Source organism: Oncorhynchus kisutch, linkage group LG20, assembly GCF_002021735.2.
Source record: "Oncorhynchus kisutch isolate 150728-3 linkage group LG20, Okis_V2, whole genome shotgun sequence".
In the NCBI taxonomy this organism is placed as follows: Eukaryota; Metazoa; Chordata; class Actinopteri; order Salmoniformes; family Salmonidae; genus Oncorhynchus; species Oncorhynchus kisutch.
In genome coordinates, this window is record NC_034193.2 from 40,832,860 (window position 1) to 40,859,402 (window position 26,543).

Sequence of the window (26,543 nt, forward strand, 5' to 3'; positions counted from 1 at the left end):
AATGCAAACATATTTGTCATGGAGAAGGGCCAAATTCAATTATGCCAGTTTAATGTGGTTGTGGAGTGGCTTTGGTAGAAGCTCAAGGACTTAATATGATGAGTTCACTTAGTCACGGTCACAAACATAACATGTGGATATAACCAGGAAAAAACACACACGCGTTACTGAATAAAACGGAAGTCATTCATACAAACTAACAGGCATACAAAGAGACGTATCACGACGTGTAATAACAATCACAGAATGTTCGATGAAAAGCAGGATGGGCTACAGTAACCAACGATTATTCGGATAATATGTCCTCCAGTCTGGTCTCTGAGGCCTCACCTCAAACTTCTGTCGGAGCTCCTCGTTCCCGTCATCCTCCTCTGAGATGGGCACGTTGTAGAACTCGCCCTCCTCTTGGTTCAACATCTTGTACCTGAGAGAGAGAGAAAAAGAGAGAGAGAAAAAGAGAGCGAAAGAGAGCATTCATATTTCAATTATGATTGTTTACAAAAACAACATTATGGATGTGAATCCAAGCCCATGGACTTTCTGAGACCCAGCTTGCTATTTATAGTGCAGTCGATAAGCGTTAAAAGTAACAGAATGTTTCTAAGAGCCAGCATAAAAACATCCCAACAGCCTATAAAACCCAGAAAGAGATGTTATAACCAGAGACAAAAAGCTAGGTATGGAGCGGCCATTAGTTGACGTCTCTGCATTCCTCCCTCCCTCCCTCCCTGCATCACCTCAACCCTCTGTCCCTCTCTAACCTCCGGATTCCTACCCACTTGGCCCAGACACATAGTTCATTACAAAGCAATAGTCCCTCTGGCTCCAGTGCATTGGGCCAGAATGATCCGTGTGTTGGCGGCGCTCATGAAACACATCACTATTTATGACTCACAGAGATCAGATGGCACCTCAAAGGGCACTGAGCTGTGGAGATAAAGTTCACTGTTGCTGTTGTGATTAATGATCGGTTGGCACCAGACTGAGATATAAGGGACCACAACGCCAAGAGGCTCTGTGATGATGACCAACAATGACATGGAAATGCAGGTAAGTTGAGAAGAAGGGACTTACATCCGAAAGATAATCTTGATTTATCACTGCACTTTTCAGATAGAAATCGCTATAAAAAAATATCAGATTACAGCTGTGATTGCTTCAAACGGATAAAACAGGATCAATTAAATTAATGTTCATTAAGATCCCTTCTTCGCTATTAACTTAATGACTGCTACTCTTCCGGCAGTCTACAAAAACACAACACAAAAAAATGTGTGTTGCCATGCTCTCTGTAATTATTGGGACAGTGAAGCAGGACATATACATTTTTGGCTTTATACTACAAAAGTCTGGATTTGAAATGAAAACAATGATGATGAAGTTAAAGTGCAGACTGTAAGCTTTAATTTGAGGGTATCGTCATCGATATCGAACCGTTTAGAAATTACAGCACTTTTTGTACATAGTGCATCCGTTTTAGGGGAGCAAAAGTATTGGGACAAATTCTGAATGAATCGTCAATAATGATGAGTGAGAAAGTTACACAAGTATTATACCCCCAAGACACGCTAACCTCTCATCATTACATTAACTGCGGAGGTGAGCTCAGTCATTTAAACTCAGGTTTCACAACTCCTGACATTTAATCCTAGTCAAAATGCAATGTCTTCACGGTTAGTTAAGATCACCACCTTATTTTAAGAATGAGAAATGTCAGAATAATAGTAGAGAGAATGATTTATTTCAGCTTTTATTTCTTTCATCACATTCCCAGTGGGTCAGAAGTTTATATACACTCAATTAAATTGTTTAGCTTGGGACAAACGTTTCGGGAAGCCTTCCACAAGCTTCCCACAATAAGTTGGGTGAATTTTTGTCCATTCCTACTGACACAGCTGGTGTAACTGAGTCAGGTTTGCAGGCCTCCTTCCTCGCACAAGCTTTTTCAGTTCTGCCCACAAATGTTCTATAGAATTGAGGTTAGGGCTTTGTGATGGACACTCCAATACCTTGACTTTGTTGTCCTTAAGCCATTTTCCACAACTTTGGAAGGATGCTTGGGGTCATTGTCCATTTGGAAGATCCATTTGCGACCAAGCTTTAACTTCCTGACTGATGGCTTGAGATGTTGCTTCAATATATCCACGTAATTTTCCTACCTCATGATGCCATCAATTTTGTGAAGTGCACCAGTCCCTCCTGCAGCAAAGCACCCCTAAAAGATGATGCTGCCCACCCCCGTGCTTCACGGTTGGGATGGTGTTCTTCGGCTTGCAAACCTCCCCTTTTTCCTCCAAACATAACGATGGCAAATTATGGCCAAACAGACCAGAGGACATCCTACAAAAAGTACCATCTTTGTCCCCATCTGCAGTTGCAAACCGTAGTCTGGCTTTTTTATGGCGGTTTTGGAGCAGTGGCTTCTTCCTTGCTGAGCAGCCTTTTACGTTATGTCGATATAGGACTCGTTTTACTGTGGATATAGATACTTTGTACCTGTTTCCTCCAGCATCTTCACAAAGTCCTATGCTGTTGTTCTGAGATTGATTTGCACTTTCGCACCAAAGTACGCTCATCTGTAGGAGACAGAACACGTCTCCTTCCTGAGCGGTATGACGGCTGCATCGTCCCATGGTGTTTATACTTGTGTACTATTGTTTGTACAGATACACGTGGTACCTTCAGGCATTTGAAAATTGCTCCCAAGGATGAACCAGGTCTACAATTCTTTTTCTGAGGTTTTGGCTGATTTCTTTTGATTTTCCCATGATGTTAAGCAAAGAGTTTGAAGGTATGCCTTGAAATACATCCATAGGTACACTTCCAATTGACTGAAATTATGTCAATTAGCCTATCAGAAGCTTCTAAAGCCATGACATTTTCTGGAATTTTCCAAGCTGTTTAAAGGCACAGTCAACTTAGTGTATGTAAACTTCTGAACTTGTGATACAGTGACTTAATCTGTCTGTAAACTATTGTTGGAAAAATGACTTGTGTCATGCACAAAGTATATGTCCTAACCGACTTGCCAAAACTATAGTTTGTTAATTAACAAGAAATTTGTGGAGTGGTTGAAAAACAAGTTTTAATGACTCCAACCTAAGTGTATGTTAACTTCCGACTTCAACTGTAAGTGAATTTGTCCCGATACTTTTGCTCCCCTAAAATGGAGGTACAAAAAGTGCTGTAATTTCTAAACGGTTCATCCGGTACAGATGAAAATCCCTTTAAATTAAAGCTGACAGTCTGCACTTTAACCTCATAGTCATTGTTTGATTTTAAATCCAAAGTTCTGAAGTAAAGAGCCAAAAGAAGAAATAAAGCACTGTCCCAATAATTATGGCGGGCACTACATATTCCCTACCAGATAGAGGAACACTGCATTGGAATGTCATCTAATGTTATACTTACCAACCACACACAGGAGATTTGATCAGCTCTGACACGCCGAAGGACAGGGAGCCCATGAAGTCGTTCCTGGTAGTACGGTCCCAGTCCCACACCTCCACAGACAGCCTGCGGTCCTTATCTGTAGCCTTCAGCTTGCTGGAATAACACACAGACATATGTACAGTGTTAATGATAATGACTACATTACCCATAATACACAAATGTGAAAGGGGCCTAACATTGTGCCCAGGGGTACACCTCAACTCACAATGTAAAAGACTCATTCCAGGTGGGATTGAGGTTGGCGAGGATGGTCTTGGTCTTCTTCTTGGTCTCATTCTTGGGATCTGGGATGAGCTTGAGCTTGACGTAAGGATCAGACGAGCCGTTGGGGTCCATGGGGATCAGATTTCGACCTTCGCCCACTGATGGAGAAACAACACAGAGGGAAAAGGTTGATTTTGAACTAATACAGGTGACATCATTTCTTGTACAGTGGTATACTTTGAGAGGAGTTAGTGTGTTCTTTAAAGTTGCCTTGTAACAGCATGATGGATTTAATAATGGGCATGGAAATTCAACAATTAGGATATTTTATAAAAAATAACCCATATGTAGACAGCATAGAAACCTGCTAGAGATGGTTATACAGTATGTATATTGTTGTTACTATTTCAGTAGTACCAGCCTCTCCGTCTCCCTCCTTGTGGTCCTGTGTTTAGCCATGTTCAGCAAACTGTGCACAGACACCAGGGACATTTGCACCCCATTAGCACTCTGGCTCCCAGAGCCATGGAACACAGCCAACCACTTTACATTATGCAGGGAATCGCCACGGAGACCGAGCCACTGAACGCCTGCCTGGCCAGGCAAGCCCTTAAGCCCAGGAGACAGCTTCTCATGTGGTCCTGTCAATCAAATGCTGGCCCTGACATAAGGGATTGTTGATAATAATGCTAGATTGACCTTTGACCCAGAACGAGAGCAGATAAGCTACTAGAGTAAAACTGCATAATGGATGCCATTTTGTCATGCTGTGTTGATAGGGTAGAGTAATAGACTAGTCTTTATTATCTCAGATGGGCAAATCATTTTGCAGCACATAGTAAAAACACAATGAACACGATAATAAATACACACAAAAACTATATACAGAGGTTTACATACACCTTAGCCATGTACATTTAAACTCAGTTTTCACAATTCCTGACATTTAATCCTAGTAAAAATTCCCTGTCAGTTAGTATCACCACTTTATTTTAAGAATGTGAAATGTCAGAATAATAGTAGAGAGAATGATTTATTTCAGCTTTTATTTCTTTCATCACATTCCCAGTGGGTCAGAAGTTGACATACACTCAATTAGTATTTGGTAGCATTTCCTTTAAATTGTTTAACTTGGGTCAAACATTTCAGTTAGCCTTCTACAAGCTTCCCACAATAAGTTGGGTGAATTTTGGTCCATTCCTCCTGACAGAGCTGGTGTAACTGAGTCAGGTTTTTAGGTCTCCTTGCTCGCACATGCTTTTTCAGTTCTGCCCACAAATTTTCTATAGAATTGAGGTCAGGGCTTTGTGATGGACACTCCAATTCCTTGACTTTGTTGTCCTTAAGCCATTTTGCCACAACTTTGGAAGTATGCTTGGGGTCATTGTCCATTTGGAAGACCCATTTGCGACCAAGCTTTAACGTCCTGACTGATGTCTTGAGATGTTGCTTCAATATATCCACACAATTTTCCTCCCTCATGATGCCATCTATTTTGTGAAGTGCACCAGTCCCTCTTGCAGCAAAGCACCCCCACAACATGATGCTGCCATTGCTCCCAAGGATGAACCAGGCACAGGTACACCTCCAATTGACTCAAATGATGTCAATCAGCCTATCAGAGGCTTCTAAAGCCATGACATCATATTCTGGAATTTTCCAAACTGTTTAAAGGCACATTCAACTTAGTGTATGTAAACGTCTGACCCACTGGAATTGTGATACAGTGAATTATAAGTGAAATAATCTGTCTGTAAACAATTGTTAGTAAAATGACTTGTGTCATGCACAAAGTAGATGTCATAACCAACTAGCCAACACTATAGTTTGTTAACAAGAAATTTGTGGAGTTGTTGAAAAAACAGTTTTAATAACTCCAACCAAAGTGTATGTAAACTTCCAACTTCAACTGTATACAGCATTGTGTACACAGGAAGTAGACCTCGTACCAGGCATGAATAGTCAGTCCATACCGAACAGTAGAGAACTACAGCTTATTGAGAAAGCTGACAGCAGCTGGCATGAAGGAGAGTTTTGACCTGTTAGTTCTACACTTAGAGAGCCTGTATCTGCGCTTTGAGAGAAGCAACAGAATTTCAGCAAACAGGGGATGTTGGGAGTCCCAACTAATAAATATTAATAGAAACTGTAAGCTATAGTAATTTATATTAAGCTATAGCAGTTATATTACCTAAATGCATTTTCAACTATAAGTAATTATATTTCCCTCACAACACCAAACGTATTGAAAATTAAACCATAACCTATAACCTACGAGCCACTGATATATATATATATACATATCTATATACAGAACAAAGGGACTACAGTTTTGCCTGGGATTGTCATATGAGAGTGAATTAAGTTACGAGACAATTCAATAAGCCTTGTGCAAATAAGCTTTAAACTTGCTTCCGTCTGTCCCTCCCGCTTGCACCTGTGCTAGGGGATTCGTCTCGTTTGGATAGCGGGTGATGCAGTATGCTGTCAGAGGTGAGAGAGGGCTGGAGGGGGAGGACACCTCATTGGGAGAGACAGGGGATCGTACCAAATGTCTCCCTATGCTTTACATCGTGCACGACTTTAGACCAGAGACATATAGGGGGTGGGTTTGCCATTTGGGACTTAAAGCAGAAGCTATTCTTCCTTTGGTCCAAACAGGGTTAAAACAATTACATCCGAGCCGCAGCCTACATCATAAATAAAACAATTACATCAGAACAGCAGCCTACACCATACCAAACATTATTACATCCCATCGCTGCCACCAAATGTCATCCCTGGCAGGACAATGCATATATGAGGAGATGGATAACCACAAGCAGACAAACATATTAGCAACAAGGCTAACTCGGACCTAACCTGCTAACGGAACTAGGCTGGAAATGGGGGATAATGTGTTGAAGCTAGGATGCGTCTCAAAATGGCTTTCTCAAATGGCACCTTATTCCCAAATAGGGTGAACTACTTTTTACCAGAGCCCTATAGTCCCTGGTCAAAAGCAGTGCACTATATAGGGAATAGGATCCCATTAGAGACAGCCATAGAGTCATTCTAGCCTACACTTGGCTAGGTAAGGAACCTGATCCTCCCCTCGAAAGCATGCGCTTTGTCATTTTAGCATAACTCTTTGTCATGCAATACTGACAGTAGGTGAACTATGAAGATAGTGATGTGTCTTGATATCTGCTTCTAATGTGTGACCTGGGAATGAACTCATTCACCTGCAAAACCTAATGAGAATACATGGGAACCACAGTTTTCTAAATACCAATAAATGATTGCATCCCCGTACACACATACTGTGTGAACATACAATGTACAGATATATTCAATAGGCTTATGTTTATACTATAGTTTAATTGGTATAAATACAACACACAACACATCCGTATAGGTCCAAGGTAAAATACTCCAAATGTACAGGTGACCAATGACCATACCTTTCTCAAAACACTATCTCTTAACGGACGCGACTTTAACTGTCCCAATACAAAAGGTTAGGTTTTGAATATTTAAAAAACGGTTCCAAATAAAGGTGTAGGCAAAGCGCTAGTAGCCAAGTGACCTTTGAATGATGGCCTTAAGTTTTGACAGCGTGGGCGGGGAGACAGCAGCATGATACTACCTGACTGGACTCTGGCGTGTGGACTACGTGAGTGTGTGTGAGCGTGCTTGTGTGTAGAACCAACTCCAGCAAAAAGTGATTTAACTGCTGGTGTATAAACCCCCTTTGTCACGCGTGCCCAGACAATAATATTGTTAACTCAAATTTGAGCAAACCCTCCGTTTTCTCTTTAAAAATGAAACTCAATTTCCACTAGCAGCCAGTAGGAGGAACCCTCGATTCTCCAACAGAATGTCTTGTCTGTCTGTCTGCGCTGCGTGCATCTGACTCTGCTATCATAACAGCTGTACAACATGCTACCTACCACCTGACGAGCAGCACACAATACACGTAGACTTATCTGGATGGAATTACAGTTGTTATTGTATAATCTACAGTACTGAATTGTAATATACAGTAACGGTCAAAAGTTTTACAACACCTACTCATTCAAGGGTTTTTATTTTGACTATTTTCTACATTGTAGAATAATAGTGAAGACATCAAAACTATGAAATAACACATATGGAATCACGTAGTAACCAAAAACAAGCGATAAACAAATCAAAATATTTTTTTATTTGAGATTCTTCAAATTGACACACTCTTGGGATTCTCTCAACCAGCTTCACCAGGAATGATTTTCCAACAGTCTTGAAGGAGTTCCCACATATGCTGAGAACTTGTTGGCTGCTTTTCCTTCACTCTGCAGTCCGACTCATCCCAAACCATCTCAATTTGGTTGAGGTCGGGGGATTGTGGAGGCCAGGTCATCTGATGCAGCACTCCATCACTCTCCTTCTTGTTAAAATAGCCCTTACACAGCCTGGAGGTGTGTTGGGTCATTGTCCTGTTGAAAAGCAAATGATAGTCTCACTAAGCGCAAACCAGGTGGGATGGCGTATCGCTGCAGAATGCTGTGGCAACCATGCTGGTTAAGTGTGCCTTGAATTCTAAATAAATCACAGACCGTGTCACCAGCAAAGCACACTGACACCATCACACCTCCTCCTCCATGCTTAACGGTAGAAAATACACACGCAGACATCATCAGTTCACCCACACCCCGTCTCACAAAGACATGGCGGTTGGAACCAAAGATCTCCAATTTGGTCCAGACCAGAGAACAAATTTCCACCGGTCTAATGTCCAGTGCTCGTGTTTCTTGGCCCAAGCAAGTCTTTTCTTCTTATTGGTGTCCTTTAGTAGTGGTTTCTTTGCAGCAATTTGACCATGAAGGCCTGATTCACATGGTCTCCTCTGAACAGTTGATGTCGAGATGTGTCTGAATGTGTCTGATGTGTCTCTGAAGCATTAATTTGGGCTGCAATTTCTGAGGCTGGTAACTCTCATGAACGTATCCTCTGCAGCAGAGGTAACTCATTCCTGTGGCGGTCCTCATGAGAGCCAGTTTCATCACAGCACTTGATGGTTTTTGCGACTGCACTTAAAGAAACGTTCAAAGTTCTTGACATTTTCCATATTGACTGACCTTCATGTCTTAAAGTAATGATGGACTGTCATTTCTCATTTGAGCTGTTCTTGCCATAATATGGACTTGATAATTTACCAAATAGGACCATCTTCTGCTTACCCACCCAACCTTGTCACAACACAACTGATTGGCTCAAATGCATTAAGAGGGCACACCTGTTAATTGAAATGCATTCCAGGTGACTACCTCATGAAAAAGCTTTGAATGAGTATGTGTTCTAAATCTTTGGACCGGCAGTGTATGTGCATATAAGCCTTATTTTAGTGGACTGACACATTGGTTGTGCATCACACGACTCCGACAATTCTATCTCCTACAAGTCTACAAGAGTATCTCCTACAAGTCTGTGTGTGTGTGTCAGTCAGTGACTGAGTCCTCATTGACACACTGGGACATGAAAAGGCCTCAACGCCACCATTACCTTGGATACCAGAGTCTCGAGGACAGTCTCCTTATAAAAAGTGCCTTGGATTCAGAAGAACAGGCACTTGTTACGTGATTAATGCAGCCCTCATCTGAGTGGGTGCGGTATTATTGAGTGATAGACGGAGATAACAGAAGAACTGAGTCAGACAGAGCTGTGTTGGTTAGAACCGTTCTCTTTTCAGACCCTTTTTCTCTTTCAGCACATTGGATTGTACCAAATCACATCATATCATATTCTGCACACACATACTGTATGTAGCAGATGTTATTGCGGGTGTAGCGAAATGCTTGTGTTCCTCGCTCCAACAGCGCAGTAGTATCTAACAATAGACAACAATACACACAAATCTAAAAGTAAAAATGAAGAAATATAGAAATATTGCAGGAGTTTTGCGACTAATCTGCAGTTGTCCATACAGCACGCATCTTTGTCCATTGGTCCTAAATCCAACGGAACTGACACACAGAGACATTAGAATGTGAAGTCAAACATAAAGAGCTCAGGGAGTGACCACTGTCCGAACGACTGGGCTGGTTAACGGGGGATCATTTGAGCTTTGAGGACACAAAGTTGTTGTTCTGAAACCATCGGAAGAGGGGGCGGGTATGTTAGCCAGTCACCAGGTTAACAGGGGTGGGGGGTGTCAAAGGGAGGGAGGGGAAAAGGGTGCGTGTGTGTGTTAGAGGGGCGAGAGAGAGAAACAGATGGTTGTGGGTGTATACATTCAGACACAAAAACTCCCATATCTATCCAAAACAAAGGTTAAATAAATAACAGTCTGTTTGCGTACGAGTTTGTGTGTGTGAGTGTACATGTATGTGAGTGAGTGTGTATGGTTATGAGTGTATGAACTTTCTAGTATGTGATTCTATCCCTGTGTGTGTGTGTGTGTGTGTGTGTGTGTGTGTGTGTGTGTGTGTGTGTGTGTGTGTGTGTGTGTGTGTGTGTGTGTGTGTGTGTGTGTGTCTCTTCAGCACAGTGTGACAGGTGTGGAACAGGGAGTGTCATCTGGCGACAGCAATCCCTGACTGGTGTAGAGTCGTGCGGCTCAACGGCAAAGAGAGAGAGAGAGAGAGAGAGAGAGAGAGAGAGAGAGAGACTGGGAAAGTGGTGCTCAGTAGAGAGCCAGGCAGCCGGGCCAGCCACGGAATACCAATGACATGGCTGCCTGTTGGAAGTCTCTGCCAGGAGAGAACCAGCCCAGCCACAAAGTTCAGCTGCTCGGTTCTCTGTCTGGGAGCCCCACTGAGGAGTCAGGGTGTGTGCGTGTGTGCATGCATTTGACTCTGTGTGTGTGTGTGTGTGTGTGTTGCAGGTGAGAAAGCGTGGATTTCAGTTTCCATGCACATGTCTTTGAAGCAACAAACTACAATAACCTATTATAAACTACTATACATATATTGCCTGGTGTCTTTCGACTAAAAAGCGCCTTCAATAGAGATTGTCCAATCAGCCTGCCTTTCAGTCCAGGACTAAGGCTTTGTCTGTGTCTGGCCTTAGGCGTGGTCCCCATGGCATCGTACAGAGAGCCACAGAGTGTGAAGGTTGTGATTATAGGAGTGAAGGCTGGCTGGCTGTGGGACTAGGGTGTGGGCTTAGATACAATAACTCCTCTGTGGCAGTTGGCTGCTTGCCCTCTTCTGGGTTTCTGTAGACTTTTTAAATACACGCCCACTGTGTCTACTGTACACATTCTGTATATTGGATAGCAGGTCTGTTTTATGACAGTGGAGTCAGTGGGAGCAGTAGTGTCGGGGTGGACGGCTGTGGTGCTGTATAGGAAATCTTCTGGTATAGGCTGGGACTGTTTTGGGTTACACACTGCCCCCTGTCTTTGGAGGTGTGATTTATTAGGTCAGATGGGTAATAAAGGTGCAATATGAGGTTCAGTGACCTCATATTTGTGTCCGTAGCCACAACGGTCACAGCCATCACCGCCGTCAACATCGTAATCACCGCCAACAGCGTCACCACCACCACCATCTAGGGAATTCCTCATTTGCCTGCAGTGTTTCTACGAACAAACCCCATGATTTAATCATCACCCCATACACTCCAACCAGGCTCGTTCTGAATCACAGGAACGCAATCAGGATTTTATTTCATTCCTACGCCTGGTTATTACAGCTGATGACTCACAGACCCTGCCCACTACGGTGCCCTGCTAGGGTCATTACCAACAACAGTGAAGTATTTAGTGGAGATGGAAAACATTAGCATAAGGAAAAAAACTGCTGGCCTCATGGAGGGAAATACTCTGCCAATTTATACTGGCACTAAGTAAATTGAATCCACATAACAGACTACGTGGGAGTGGGAGGGGTAATGGAATGCAGGCAATGGTTGCATCCCAAATGGCACCCTATTCCCTACATAGTGCACTACTTTTTGTATGCATCCCAAAATGGCACCCTATTCCCTGGTCAAAAGTAGTGCACTATGTAGGGAATAGGGTGCCATTTTGGGAAGCAGGCCCCGTTTCAGCTTCTCTTTGTTGACTAGAAAAGACAGCACTATGGATCCTGAGAGCAAGTGCTGTATAATACAGAGCAAAATCTGATTGGTTGTAAAATGTGATTGACAGCTCACAAAGGCCCGTCGGCCAAGCTGGACAGAATTTCTTCAGCATTCGTGACAGAAAAGGCAGAGGACTATTGAATGCAGAATATGGTTTTCTGTATGCAGGGGGAAGCAAAGCCGTGGATATGGCATTGATAGCCAAGGGTGGTAGACCCAACATTCACCTTTGCACAGTTCTACAACATCTGACAAAACGTGCTATTGACTAGACAGCGGTAGAGCTAACACTCCCGAACTGCCAACACATGTCAATCTTCCTGCCACTTGTCTAGTATTACCTCAGAGAAACTACCGAACGACGTCTGCCATGTAACATATTCTGATGCCACGTCAATCACGCTGCCTTGAGTCTGACAGTGCACCCGTGGCTTCTATATCATGTTACGAATCAGAGATCGAAAGACTCGGGAGAGACAGAACACAGGAAAGCTGCCATTGTGAATAAAAAAATAATAATGAGGTCGCGAAAAGACAATTAGAACAAGAGGAGAATGAGGCCCAGTTCCATTATAATTTCAGGGACTGAAAGTGAGAAAGAACAGTGGGATGAGGCATAACGACATCCAAAAGAGAGTGATGGATGGAAAGGGGAGCAAAAAAGAGAGACAAAAGGCAAGATGGAGAGAGTGGGAAAGACAACTAAAAAAAGCAGGAGATTGAAACGTGTTTAACCAAAAAGAGGGAAGCAGATCCCGAAAGAGCCTGGGGATGAGGGGATGGTTCTAGATGAGGTTTTGCAGAGCCGATCCGTGAGTCAGAGCAATTACACCTTTCATCCACACACGACTAACAGGTCAAATAAATACACAATGAGTAACGATACCAGTACAGAGCACAAAACCAAACATGCACACAGACAGACCGATATCGGTCTGGTCTGTATTCATGTTTTTATGGGTTTGTTTGTCTGAGTGTGTGTTTATGAGTATTTGTCAGTCTCTGTGTGCATCACTCTGAGCCAACCAAATCTCCTTCTTCTCTCCTCCAACCTACCATGTCCAGAGTTACAAAACAGCAACAGAAACACTGTCACCCTGTCTTACATAACCCCGGACTCAATGAACAAAGGCTGAGGCCCGAGACAAAACAACCGAACACACAGAGAGAGAGAGAGAATGGACTCTGTGTTTGAGGGAAGAACTGAAGGAGGAGGGCACATACCCCGAGCTTTGTCCTCAACCGGAACAGAACAGAGCTGGTTCTGTCCAGTTAGCTCCCTATGGCACCATCCTGTCATAGTGATTTCACCCGTTTGGCAAAAACACATCACCCCACTCTGTGTTCAGTGTTTTGCCTTTCCTGCGAGCATTTCACCCTCTCTGTTCTCTCCAACTCCCCCATTTGATACCTTACTCTCTCGCTCTCTTCATCTCCCTCACTCATCCCTCTCTATGTGCTCCCTCTCTTTCTCTGTTTCTCTCTCATTCTCGGTTTCGCTCTCTCGCCCTCAGCCTCTCGGTCTCTCCTTCTCCAGGCATCATGGAGAAGTCAAGTGGAGCCACCCGTCTTCCTGTGCCAGAGTCGCAGTCACCACCTGTCCTCCGTGGAGACATTCTGGTGACAAGTGACGTCACGGACGCTATTGGGGTTCTCCCTGATGCAGGAAGGAGAGGTGTCATAGGCCAGCTGTCCTCCTGACCCTTACCAACGAAGGTATGATTATAGAACCTCGAAGAGGCAGGGTGGAGTTTGTGTCACAGGATGAGAGTGAGAGTGTGGGTTTGTGCGTATGTGTGTGTGTGTGTGTGTGAGAGAATAAAGATATGATTAATATCGTAAAGAGGCAGGGTAGAGTGCATGTTCTGTAGGTGCCTGAGTGATGGCTCTGGGTTTGTTTTCTTTATCGGTTTAAAAAAAGGTAAACCACTAAGTTCCTCAGCTCAATACACAGAGCACTTAGAGCTGGTGAGATACAGTGGGGCAAAAAAGTATTTAGTCAGCCACCAATTGTGCAAGTTCTCCCACTTAAAAAGATGAGGCCTGTAATTTTCATCATAGGTACACTTCAACTATGACAAAATGAGAAAAAAAATCCAGAAAATCACATTGTAGGATTTTTTATGAATTTATTAGCAAAATATGGTGGAAAATAAGTATTTGGTCACCTACAAACAAGCAAGATTTCTGGCGCTCACAGACCTGTAACTTCTTCTTTAAGAGGCTCCTCTGTCCTCCACTCGTTACCTGTATTAATGGCACCTGTTTGAACTTGTTATCAGTATAAAAGACACCTGTCCACAACCTCAAACAGTCACACTCCAAACTCCACTATGGCCAAGACCAAAGAGCTGTCAAAGGACACCAGAAACAAAATTGTAGACCTGCACCAGGCTGGGAAGACTGAATCTGCAATAGGTAAGCAGCTTGGTTTGAAGAAATCAACTGTTGGAGCAATTATTAGGAAATGAAAGACATACAAGACCACTGATAGTCTCCCTCGATCTGGGGCTCCACGCAAGATCTCACCCCGTGGGGGCAAAATGATCACAAGAACGGTGAGCAAAAATCCCAGAACCACACGGGGGGACCTAGTGAATGACCTGCAGAGAGCTGGGACAAAAGTAACAAAGCCTACCATCAGCAAGGGCATTGAAGATGAAACGTGGCTGGGTCTTTCAGCATGACAATGATCCCAAACACACCGCCCGGGCAACGAAGGAGTGGCTTCGTAAGAAGCATTTCAAGGTCCTGGAGTGGCCTAGCCAGTCTCCAGATCTCAACACCATAGAAAACCCACTGTTCCTAGGCCGTCATTGAAAATAAGAATTTGTTCTTAACTGACTTGCCTAGTAAAATAAAGGTAAAATAAATAAAAATAAAAATCTGTGTTGCCCAGCAACAGCCCCAAAACATCACTGCTCTAGAGGAGATCTGCATGGAGGAATGGGCCAAAATACCAGCAACAGTGTGTGAAAACCTTGTGAAGACTTACAGAAAACGTTTGACCTCCGTCATTGCCAACAAAGGGTATATAACAAAGTATTGAGATTAACAAAAGTTTTTGACCAAATACTTATTTTCCACCATAATTTGCAAATAAATTCATAAAAAATCCTACAATGTGATTTTCTGGATTTTTTTTCTAATTGTGTCTGTCATAGTTGAAGTGTACCTATGATGACAATTACAGGCTTCTCTCATCTTTTTAAGTGGGAGAACTTGCACAATTGGTGGCTGACTAAATACGTTTTTCCCCCACTGTATGACAAGGAGGAGGAGGAGAGGACCACGCTATCTAAAGGGGAGAATGCGCATTTCCACTTTAATTGGAGTTTCACTTAGTCTCCCATTGACATCAATGCATGACTAAGTGAGACGTTAGAACTCGCCCGTGAATATTAATCTCAGCGCTAGGAATCTCGTGGAGGTGACACAAGCCCATACGTAAACGTTACCCTCATCGGATCTTATTACAGCTGCGTTTGGGCTTCGAAGACAAGGTACAGAATTTCTTCATAGAAGCCAGCTTCACAGCATGGCAATTCAGGGTTGTAGAACTGTGTCTTCAAATCGTCAGAGGTCCGATCAACCAGATTGAACCAAATTGTACAGCTCCAAGATGTGGGAAGGCAGGAGCTGAGGATAGGCTAGTTTAGTCTGTTCTAAGTGTATGATATACACACGGATAGAGACAGACGACACGCAGACAGACGAGACATACGGACAGACACGCACACGCATTTACTTGTCATTATGTTGCCTTTCCTAATGGTTATTTTCTCACATCCCACAAACATGTCACTCCAAGCAGGCCACATATGTCATATAGTCCCCGCATACCGTCAAACATTTCTCTCAGTAAATAGCCACAAAACTCACATCCATTTCATCAGAATGGTCTTACACTGAACAAAAATATAAACGCAACATGCAACAATTTCAATGATTTTACTAAGTTACAGTTCATTTAAGGAAATCAATCAACTCATTAGGCCCTAATCTATGTATTTCACGTGACTGGGAATACAGATATGCATCTGTTAGTCACAGATACCTTCAAAATAAAAGGTAGGGGCATGGATCAGAAAACCAGTCAGTATCTGGTGTGACCACCATTTACCCCATGCAGTGCGACACATCTCCTTCGCATAGAGTTGATCAGGCTGTTGATTGTGGCCTGTGGAATGTTGTCCCACTCCTCTTCAATGGCTGTGCGAAGTTGCTGATATTGGCGAGAACTGGAACACGCTGTCGTACAAGTTGATCCAGAGCATCCCAAACATGCTCAGTGGGTGACATCTGGTGAGTATGCAGGCCATGGAAGAACTGGAACATTTACAGCTTCCAGGAATTGTGTACAGATCCATGCGACATTGGGCCGGACATTATCATGCTGAAACATTAGATGGCAGCGGATGAATGGCACGACAATGGGCCTCAGGATCTCATCACGGTATCTCTGTGCCTTCAAATTGCCATCGATAAAATGCAACTGTGTACGTTGTCCGCCGCTTATGCCTGCCCATACCATAACCCCACCATGAGGCACTTTATTCACAATTACCATCGTCTCTCGCACCTGCGCCTCATGACACTCACCTGGACTCCATCACCTCCTTGATTATCTTCCCTATATCTGTCACTCCCCTTGGTTCTTTCCTCAGGTGTTATTGACTCTCTTCTCATGTCGGTGCGTTGTTTGTGTTTCGTGTTCATTGTTTCTTTTATTTACTAAAACACTCACTCCCTGAACTTGCTTCCTGACTCTCATCGCACTCGTTACAGTATAACACCTCACCTAAGGGTAGCATCAGGAAGGTTATTATTATTATTATTTATTTTTATCGCCGGGCTCCCCTGCCACAGCCGGATCGCCGGGCTCCCCTGCCACAGCCGGATCGCCGGGCTCCCCTGCCACAGCCGGATCGCCGGGCTCCCCTGCCACAGCCGGGCTCACCTGCCTCAACCGATCTGTCAGGTTCCCGCGGCCCAGCTGACTCGACAGGTTCCTATGCCTCAGCTGGCGTGACATGTTCATCAGCAGTGGTGACCGGTCAGCTCCTGACGCCCGGGTTCGTCCCCTTTGTTGTCGTCTTGCGCATCGGGGAGGGGCTACTGTCATGTATACTCCCTCTCCGGCCTCTAGGTCATCAGGCTGCTGATTATCCCGCACACCTGTCACCATTGTCTCACTCACCTGGACTACATAACCTTGTTGATTATCTTCCCTATATCTGTCACTCCCCTTGGTTCTTTCCTGAGGTGTTATTGACTTGGTTTTCATGTCGGTCTGTTGTTTGTGTTTCGTGTTCATTGTTCCTTGTAATTATTAAAACCCTCACTCCCTGAACTTGCTTCCCTCTCTATGTGCACTCGTTACAACATCAGAAAACCGCTGCCACACGACGTCACCTGGACGGTACAGTTGAAACCGGGATTCACCCGTGAAGAGCAGACTTCATCAGCACGCCAGTGGCCATTGAAGGTGAGCATTTTCCGACTGAAGTCGGTTACGACGCCAAACTGCAGTCGGGTCAAGAACCTAGTGAGGATGGCGAGCATGCGGATGAGTTTCCCTGAGACAGTTTGTGTAGAAATTCTTCAGTTGTGCAAAACCACCTTTTCATCAGCTGTCTGGGTGGCTGGTCTCAGACGATCCCGCAGGTGAAGAAGAAGCTGGATGTGGAGGTCCTGGGCCGGCGTGGTTATACGTGGTCTGCAGTTGTGAGGCCAGTTAGATGTACTGCTAAATTCTCTATGACATCAGAGGCAGCTTATGGTAGAAAAATGTACATTTAATTCTCTGGCACTGCAGTCATCATTCCAATTGCACGCTGGAGACATCTGTGGCATTGTGTTGTGTGACAAAACTGCACATTTTAGAATGGCCTTTTATTGTCCCCAGTACAAGGTGTAATGATCATGCCGTTTAATCAGCTTCTTGATATGCCACACCTGTCAGGTAGATGGAATATCTTGGCAAATGAGAAATGCTCACTAACAGTGATGTAAACAAATTTGTGCACAGAATTTGATCGAAAGAAGATTTTTGTGCGTGTGGAACATTTCTGGGATCTTTTAATTCAGCTCATGAAACATGGGACCAACACTTTACATGTTGAGTTTGTATATTTTTTTAAGTATATGCTCGCATTACTTTGACATCCCATCAGCAGTAAGTATTTAATATATTATTATAATAAAATAAGTTGTGTGGCGATTGGCAATGACAGAACTGTGTCTGACTGACAGGCTCATTTAGAAAAGGTGAAGCAACAATAGAGCTGTGGTGTAATGTGATGGACATCATGCTAGCCCAGGGAATGCTAAGGGAATCCAGGTCGTATGTTAGGTTGTTGTGCTGACAAACAGCCAAGCCGGTGCTTTACAGGGAACCAATAAGCAGGGCAATTCAAACACGCTGGTGAAGCTGTCTTTGTCTGCCTGGGAAAATGCATTACATTCCTATCATAGGAATGAGGCAGGTAACTAATTTACATGAGTTATGTAAGTAAATGTGTGATAGAAATGTCATCATTTTTCTAACATTAAAAGGTTTGTTTTGGAGCATTTTTGCATAATGACATAATCATAACACTGCCAAAGAATGATAACATTAGCTGTTATGAAATGACTCCCCAGGTGTTACTAACACCTAGCCAACATAAACCTCTTCAAATCAAGAAACCACTTTCACCAGCGAGGCCCAGCTTCATCACAGCATTCCTGGCTCCATCATAGCACATTTCAGTATAAGGAGAGAGCTCCATATCCTCTTTGGCTTGCCAGTGCATTTAGCATTCTGTCCACTTTAGACGGGCCCCAATCGGCATTCCCATCTGTCTGTCTGTTAATGGGAAGAGCAGTTAGCGATTTAGCTACGGGAATATTTGTGTGTGTGCTTGTGTTTGTTTGAGTGTGTGTGCGCCTCATAGCCACAGCACAGCCGAGCCCAGTGGAAGGGGGAATGTCTACCAGTAGGCATATAAGCAGGCCGCTGCTCTGTACTGAAGCTAAATAGAGTTAAACATAAGCAGAATGTTCCAAGGAGAAGCCAGCCAAAAGCCCCTTTGAAGCAGAACGGACTGAAAGTGACACTTAAATTAAGGAAGTGACTCTTAGTTGAAGGCCGCTTGGGAAGGCTACTGCCAGCCAAGGGATAGGGGATACATTGAGACCACAAGTAGTCAATTGGAATAGACGTGGGTCTGTATTTGTTCGCAACATGGCTTGGCCCTCTTTGCTCTCTTCTTCTTCCGACAGTGTCATATGATGGGTGGCCCACACAGTGTACTAGATGTTCCAGGGCTGCACTGCCCAGTGGTATCTCCTGAACGTTTAGTAGACCCGGCGCCAATACTTTGGGATGCGTATCCTTCCTCCATTGGTCCCTTTGCCATCACTGATTTGACTGTGTTGGCGTTATGCTCTACAATGGGAACCCTTACTGTCACCTCACCAAAATAGATTAGATTCATGATTGCATGGAGGGGTGGAGGAGGAAAGAACAATGCATTTGAACAGGGCTTTACAGTACAGTACATGGGTCCTCCTATCTCCACTTCCTAGTGCTGTTCTCTCTCTGTAAATGTATTGGATTATGAGTTAGGTCGACTTCCCTTCCTTTTCCCGATTCCTTCCTCCTCCCCTACATTTTAGTCACACTTAATTTCACACTAGCAATTACGCCGATGGAGGGAAGCCACCCTCGAATTATACACACACACACACACACGTCTGGTCTGAGCGCTTGGCAGCCAGCCGGGCGTGTGATTGGGCCATGAAAAGTGACCTCACATATCGGAGGGAAACGAGTTGATCTGCACTAAGCTGAACTGCAATTTTCATATGTAACAAAACATTTGGGGAAACATTATTAATATGGTTCTAGAGTGAACTCTCAATAATGGAAAAGTGCTATATGACAAGTACATGACTGGGCAATTATCAGTTCAATGGAAAAGCAAACTTAATGTTAACAGTGTGTGATTTACACTTTGGAGTGAACTAAGCCAAAGACCACTGCCCTATTTGATTGAATATTTCCGGGGTTGCTTCCATCTCGTGGGCGATAATGTGATGAGTGTGTGTTGAGGGAATGTGATTTGATTTAGGGACCCAAGCTGAACCAGTTAATGGACTGACTGTGTGTACCTGTTTCCAATTTCCTACAGCTCTATGTGTGGTGTGGATCCATATTATTATTATTATTATTATTATTATTATTATTTGGGGAGGGAATTCCACATGTATTCCACATTTATTGTATGTAATTACACAAGCAGGCAATTCAATTGTAGTCATTGTACTGAATCTGGATGTGTACCAACACTGAGGTGTAGGACTCCACTACTAAATACATGTATGTGATTATTATGTAACTACTGCTGCATTAGCTAGAATTAGCATAAAGAGGGAACTGTTTCCTACAACATCCCATGCCATATCAAAGAAACACAAAAAATACAGTTTTTAACCACTGCACAACGTTATTCAGTATTATCAATATGTTGGCCTTGAAGTAAAATGCAGTACCACTTTATGCAGTAGTACGAAGCATATTGCCTGATTGGACCACCTTTGGTGCTGTCCATTCTATGCCTGACTGAAATCATCTGATACAGAACCAACAGTTAAACACACACACACACACACACAGAAAGACATGAGAAACGAGTCGTGACTTCCTAAATACATGTAAAAGAGAGACCCCTGTTTCTGACTAAGCCCACACAGATATAACCCTGGGAAGGGACGTCACTAGAGATTCATGGATAGGGGGGCTATGCCTCTTTTAGGGGGGTCTGGCATACTCCCTCCTGTCCGTTTACTGTTAGCTAGCAGTCTCAAGCCACCGAAGTATATAAAGTTACAAGTAGGCCTAACGGTGCATGTACACTAGATAATGGTAAATTGCTGTGTGGCGCTTAGGCCGCCAATTGTGACTCGCTTGTGGGCGTGCTGGCAGCACGTTCGATTGTGCGTCAATTATTCAGCATAGCAAGTTTGTATGAAGGTTCTGGTTATTAAATGGGTACATAGTTCAATAGTACTATAATCTGAAACACTCTGGTGACAAACAAACTTTCCTGCCCTGTTTCCAATTGTCCACATGGCTGGGAGAACCTATTCAAGTAAGTAAATACATTTCGTAAATGCAACAAAAAAAAAAGATGTATTATTAGCTAACTAGCTACAGTGCAGGCTAACTCAAATGTGCTGCTAAATGAGCTAGCTAGTTGGCTAGCTAACTATCTAGCCAACTTCACATACTGTACAGACAGCTAGCTAAGTTAATTAAATTTCACCAGCTACCTAACTTCATATTAGCTAGCTATCTTGATATATTTATCACTGTAAAAAAACAAACTCCAAATGCATTTGTAGGTAGCTAGCTAACAGCCATGGAGGAGGGTGAAAGGAGAGCAGCCCCAACTGTCAATGTGAGAGAGTAGGCTATTCTGGATAGGGCAGGTACTTTTGTGCAGTTCCTGTCCCTAGAAGTGAGGATGGAGATAATAGCATAATATTCAGTGCGGTGTAATTTGACTAAAAATGAAGCCTGTTTCTGGTGAGGTTTTCTGTCCTCAGATAAAGAGAGCTATGAAAGCCTGTCTACATATGAAGAGGTCCCAATGAAGAGCAGTGGTTCTCAGGCCTGGTCCTGGGGACTCAAAGAGGTGCACATTTTTGTTTTTGCCTTAGCACCGCACAGCTGATTCAAATGATCAACGTATCAAGCTTCAAGTGGTATTTATGTATTAAATTTGTGATGCTATCCTTGATATGATCCTGTTATTGTCACATGCTACACATGCGCATATGTGTGTCCATGCATCTATCAATCCAATGTTATCATGATTTGTTATCAGGGATATTATACTTTAGTAATCCACAATGACCTGGTGATGTAAAAGTCTAATAATTACATTGTCTCCCACATTCCCACAGATACCTTGTAACTGGAGATTCCTTCAAAACGATTGCCTACAGTTAACGTGTAGGGCACTGCAAGGATGGGTGACCAGGGTCATCTGGGACTGCCTCCTGGAGGAATTCAGGTGTGTGAAGGCTACCTGTGTCCTGCATAACTTAATGAGGAGAGACACGAGGACCAGGAGGGGATCTGCAGCTCGCCACCGTGTGCCAGAGGAGGAGTCTGCTGCTCTGCAGGATGTTTCAAGGATGGGGTCCAACAACGCAGCAAGAGAGGCAATCCGTGTGCGGAAGATCTTCACCTCCTACTTCTTCGAAGAGGGTGCTGTTCCCTGGTAACAACATAGACTAGACTATGCACAATCAACGGCTCTTTAAGAGCCATTCACATTGCAATAAGAGTATTCTTTCATTTACTTAGCTATGTCAACTGCAGTTATTCAATTCCCAGTTTCTACTTCTCCGGTGAGGGTGCTGTTTAGGTAAGGTTGTGATGTCTGTACAAAAACAAAACTGGCTATTTTAAATCACCCATATTTTTTTTATTTTTAGAACAATTAGACACCCTGTAACCCATACCTACACACTCATATATCAATTTAATTGATGGATTGTGTTGTGCAGTAATCAGGCTCAGGTGTATAAATGTGGCTCCTTCCACCTTCAAAGAATAGGCAAGAGGGCCAACCATGGAGAATAGTAAGACGATTCATTATTTCTATAACTACGCTATATTGTTTGTCCTCGAGTGTCCGTTCATGTTTTTCAGCATAAAGTACTCTGCAGCCACTTAGTGTGATGTGGACACCAGGTGAGACCACACACACAGGTTCCTGTTGAACTCATTTACCCAATAACAGTCTCTCTCCTTCACTTCCTCCTCTTCTCCCTAAATCCTCTAGGTTATATCAGCTGAGTCGGTGAACCGCTCCCACATCTGAACTGGCTACAGAGGGCAGTCACTTGGTCAGGTCAACAGGAAGTATTATTAAAGAGATGCTTTACATTGAAATACAGATAGAGATGCAGTAGTCCCAGAGTTAATGATCCAAGGTCAGTTTTGCATTTCACCTCCTGATGATTATGATGACTAATGATGTTAGAATAAAAAATAAAAGCAAAAGGTTTAAACATGCTCTGTCTCTCATCTGCAGATATGTTTTGATGTGAGAGAGGATGCCAACCCCCAGGCCCATCATCGCCACCTCACCCATAATGCAATTGTAATGAACAGAGAATATTTGGGTAGCACTGTGATTCATTAATCATATGCCGTCTTCCTGCTCCTCTGTTCTTACCCATTTCCCTTTGTCTTTTACACCTCTCTCGCCACCTCTTTCTGCCTCTGTTTTCATAATGCACAACAGATAAGCATTGAAGTACAGACTGAACTTGTATTTATAATATTACAATTATAATATTTATAATGCATGTATTTATAACACTTGGATAATGAACTTCTTTCAATAAAGCGTTTCACATTCTCTACTGAGGAGGCAGGTAGCCTAGTGGTTAGTGTTGGACTAGTAACCGAAAGGGTGCAAGATCGAATCCCTGAGCTGACAAGTTAAAAATCTGTTGTTCTGCCCCTGAGCAAGGCAGTTAACCCACGGTTCCTAGGCAGTCATTGAAAATAAGAATTTGTTCTTAACTGACTTGCCTAGTTAAATAAAGGTAACATTTAAAAATAATACTACATCTATCCGGTGTTTATCAGATCAATGCAGATGAAGGGCATTAGATAATGAGATGAACCGTTTTTAGACTATATACATTGTCATGACGTTGCCCTCTTTGGGTACAGCAAGCACCATCCTCCTCTCCCTGCCTCCCTCTGCTCCTTCAACCAGGCTGCTGTTGTCTGTGAGGTCGTAAATTCCTCGAAGAGATTATCTCCTCATTGACACAGTATAAGAGACAGAGTGAATTTTCATAGAGAACAAAGGAATTTCTTCCACCTCACAGAACTTGAGGTCCGAACAAATGTCATGTTCCGGAGAAGGTATAAAAGATCGGTGAAGAATCCAGCTACGAACTGGTCCATTTGTTACAACTTGGGGAAGCTCATGGAAGACGGTGCGGCCACATTACCATAACGATGTTTATATAATTGTTGTATAAGATGAATGAGTGAGGATGATACTGTTTGTAAAATTGTGTAATGTGATTTTGGACTGATTAATGAAGGAAACTCCAATTCCCTTTTGAGTTGAACTAAATCAGAGGACCGCCCATGAGCCCAGTTAGGATCAGGCATCCTGGGACAGCCCCGTTTCTGCAATTCCGAATAAAACCCAACTTTGAGAAATTCTAAGTAGACCATGTTTCCCTCAATTACGAGTACAAAGGTTGCAGACCAGACTGCTGAATCTTTAAACCATACCACGTGGTTAAAATCTTAGACTATCGATACCGACAGAATAAGAACAAGTCTTTGATATTATTTACTAGTCTGCAGCTAGGAATTCGGTATCATTGAACACGAAGAACGACAACCGCCGAAACACCCATTCTATAACAACATGAATGAATGTCACTCTGAACAATCCACTATAACCACGACAGAGAGAGAGAGAGAGAGAGAGAGACGAACAATTCTACAAAAGAAACAAACTTCTCAACAGCGACCAAGACAACACACTGAGCATAAATACAGTGGGGAGAACAAGTATTTGATACACTGCGGATTTTGCAGGTTTTCCTACTTACAAAGCATGTAGAGTTCTGTAATTTTTATCAAAGGTACACTTCAACTGTGAGAGACGGAATCTAAAACAAAAATCCTGAAAAATCACATTGTATGATTTTTAAGTCATTCATTTGCATTTTATTGCATGACATAAGTATTTGATATATCAGAAAAGCAGAACTTAATATTTGGTACAGAAACCTTTGTTTGCAATTACAGAGATCATACATTTCCTGTAGTTCTTGACCAGGTTTGCACACACTGCAGCAAGGATTTTTGCCCACTCCTCCATACAGACCTTCTCCAGATCCTTCAGGTTTCGGGGCTGTCGCTGGGCAATACGGACTTTCAGCTCCCTCCAAAGATTTTCTATTGGGTTCAGGTCTGGAGACTGGCTAGGCCACTCCAGGACCTTGAGATGCTTCTTACGGAGCCACTCCTTATTTGCCCTGGCTGTGTGTTTTGGGTCGTTGTCATGCTGGAAGACCCAGCCACGACCCATCTTCAATGCTCTTACTGAGGGAAGGAGGTTGTTGGCCAAGATCTCGCGATACATGGCCCCATCCATCCTCTCCTCAATACGGTGCAGTCGTCCTGTCCCCTTTGCAGAAAAGCATACCGAAATAATTATGTTTCCACCTCCATGCTTCACGGTTGGGATGGTGTTCTTGGGGTTGTACTCATCCTTCTTCTTCCTCCAAACACGGTGAGTGGAGTTTAGACCAAAAAGCTCTATTTTTGTCTCCTCAGACCACATGACTTTCTCCCATTCCTCCTCTGGATCATCCAGATGGTTATTGGCAAACTTCAGACGGGCCTGGACATGTGCTGGCTTGAGCAGGGGGACCTTGCGTGCGCTGCAGGATTTTAATCCATGACGGCGTAGTGTGTTACTAATGGTTTTCTTTGAGACTGTGGTCCCAGCTCTCTTCAGGTCATTGACCAGGTCCTGCCGTGTAGTTCTGGGCTGATCCCTCACCTTCCTCATGATCATTGATGCACCACGAAGGGTGAGATCTTGCATTGAGCCCTAGACTGACGGTGATTGACCGTAATCTTGAACGTCTTCCATTTTCTAATAATTGCACCAACAGTTGTTGCCTTCTCACCAAGCTGCTTGCCTGTTGTCCTGTAGCCCATCCCAGCCTTGTGCAGGTCTACAATTTATCCCTGATGTCCTTACACAGCTCTCTGGTCTTGGCCATTGTGGAGAGGTTGGAGTCTGTTTGATTGAGTGTGTGGACAGGTGTCTTTTATACAGGTAAATTAGTTCAAACAGGTGCAGTTAATACAGGTAATGAGTGGAGAACAGGAGGGCTTCTTAAATAAAAACTAACAGGTCTGTGAGAGCCGGAATTGTTACTGTTTGGTAGGTGATCAAATACTTATGTCATGCAATAAAATGCAAATGAATTACTTAAAAATCATACACAATGTGATTTTCTGGATTTTAGTTTTAGATTCCATCTCACAGTTGAAGTGTACCTATGATAAAAATTACAGACCTCTACATGCTTTGTAAGTAGGAAAACCTGCAAAATCGGCAGTGTATCAAATACTTGTTATCCCCACTGTATATATATTGATTGAAATTTTTCCCGAATGAGTGAGCGTTCTTGTGTAAAGGATTAGCATTTCAATTGTTATAATTATTAACTGTAGTGACTTCTTAGTCGACCCCCACTTCCCTTTTGTACAACAAGCCGCCATGCCGGTTTAGCCCACTAGGGCACATTCTCCTATCATTTCTTGTAACCATATTTACTTTGTTTGTTTGTTTATGCAATTCTGTGATTGTTTAGTTAGTTAATAAATAAATTATTTAAGACAATTGATGTATGGATGACTCAGTGAAGACTGGGTTCGTGCAGATAACCAACAGTTTACGTTGTTTGGAATGAGACTAACGTGAGGAAAAGTAAATAATTCATTAAATCAGAAGACTATTGATCAGATATGAAAATATCTGAAAAGTTATTTTAGGAAATGATAACTTTGTAATCTGAATATATTCCTTGGTGCCCCGACTTCCTAATTAATTACAGTTACATGATTAATTGGTTTAATCGCGTAATACTAATTACAGAGAATCTTTGATAAAACTATACGTCTTCAATTTAATGATAGTAAAGACACGACAACATCATGCATAGGAAGTGTAGTGTACTGTTTTAAAATGTTTTATTTCTGTATATATGAATTACAAATTAGC

At 43.0% G+C, this 26,543-nt stretch overlaps 1 protein-coding gene and 1 long non-coding RNA gene across 2 annotated transcripts in view; one reads left to right on the forward strand and one right to left on the reverse strand.

Annotated features, from left to right (window-relative positions):
• The window catches only part of LOC109865703 (protein kinase C alpha type-like), a 210,029-nt gene that overhangs the window by 55,313 nt on the left and 128,173 nt on the right, over window positions 1-26,543 (reverse strand). Inside the window, exons 6-8 of the mRNA XM_020454088.2 lie at window positions 3,659-3,815; window positions 3,412-3,546; window positions 331-424 (exon numbers count right to left, since the gene is read on the reverse strand). Of these exons, the coding sequence (XP_020309677.1) occupies window positions 331-424; window positions 3,412-3,546; window positions 3,659-3,815 (386 nt within the window). The remainder of the gene's footprint in view (window positions 1-330; window positions 425-3,411; window positions 3,547-3,658; window positions 3,816-26,543) is intronic.
• LOC116355444 (uncharacterized) lies at window positions 13,034-24,409 on the forward strand. Its single transcript, XR_004204444.1, has 3 exons — window positions 13,034-13,419; window positions 21,298-21,386; window positions 21,658-24,409. It is a non-coding gene; the product is annotated as an uncharacterized LOC116355444 (long non-coding RNA).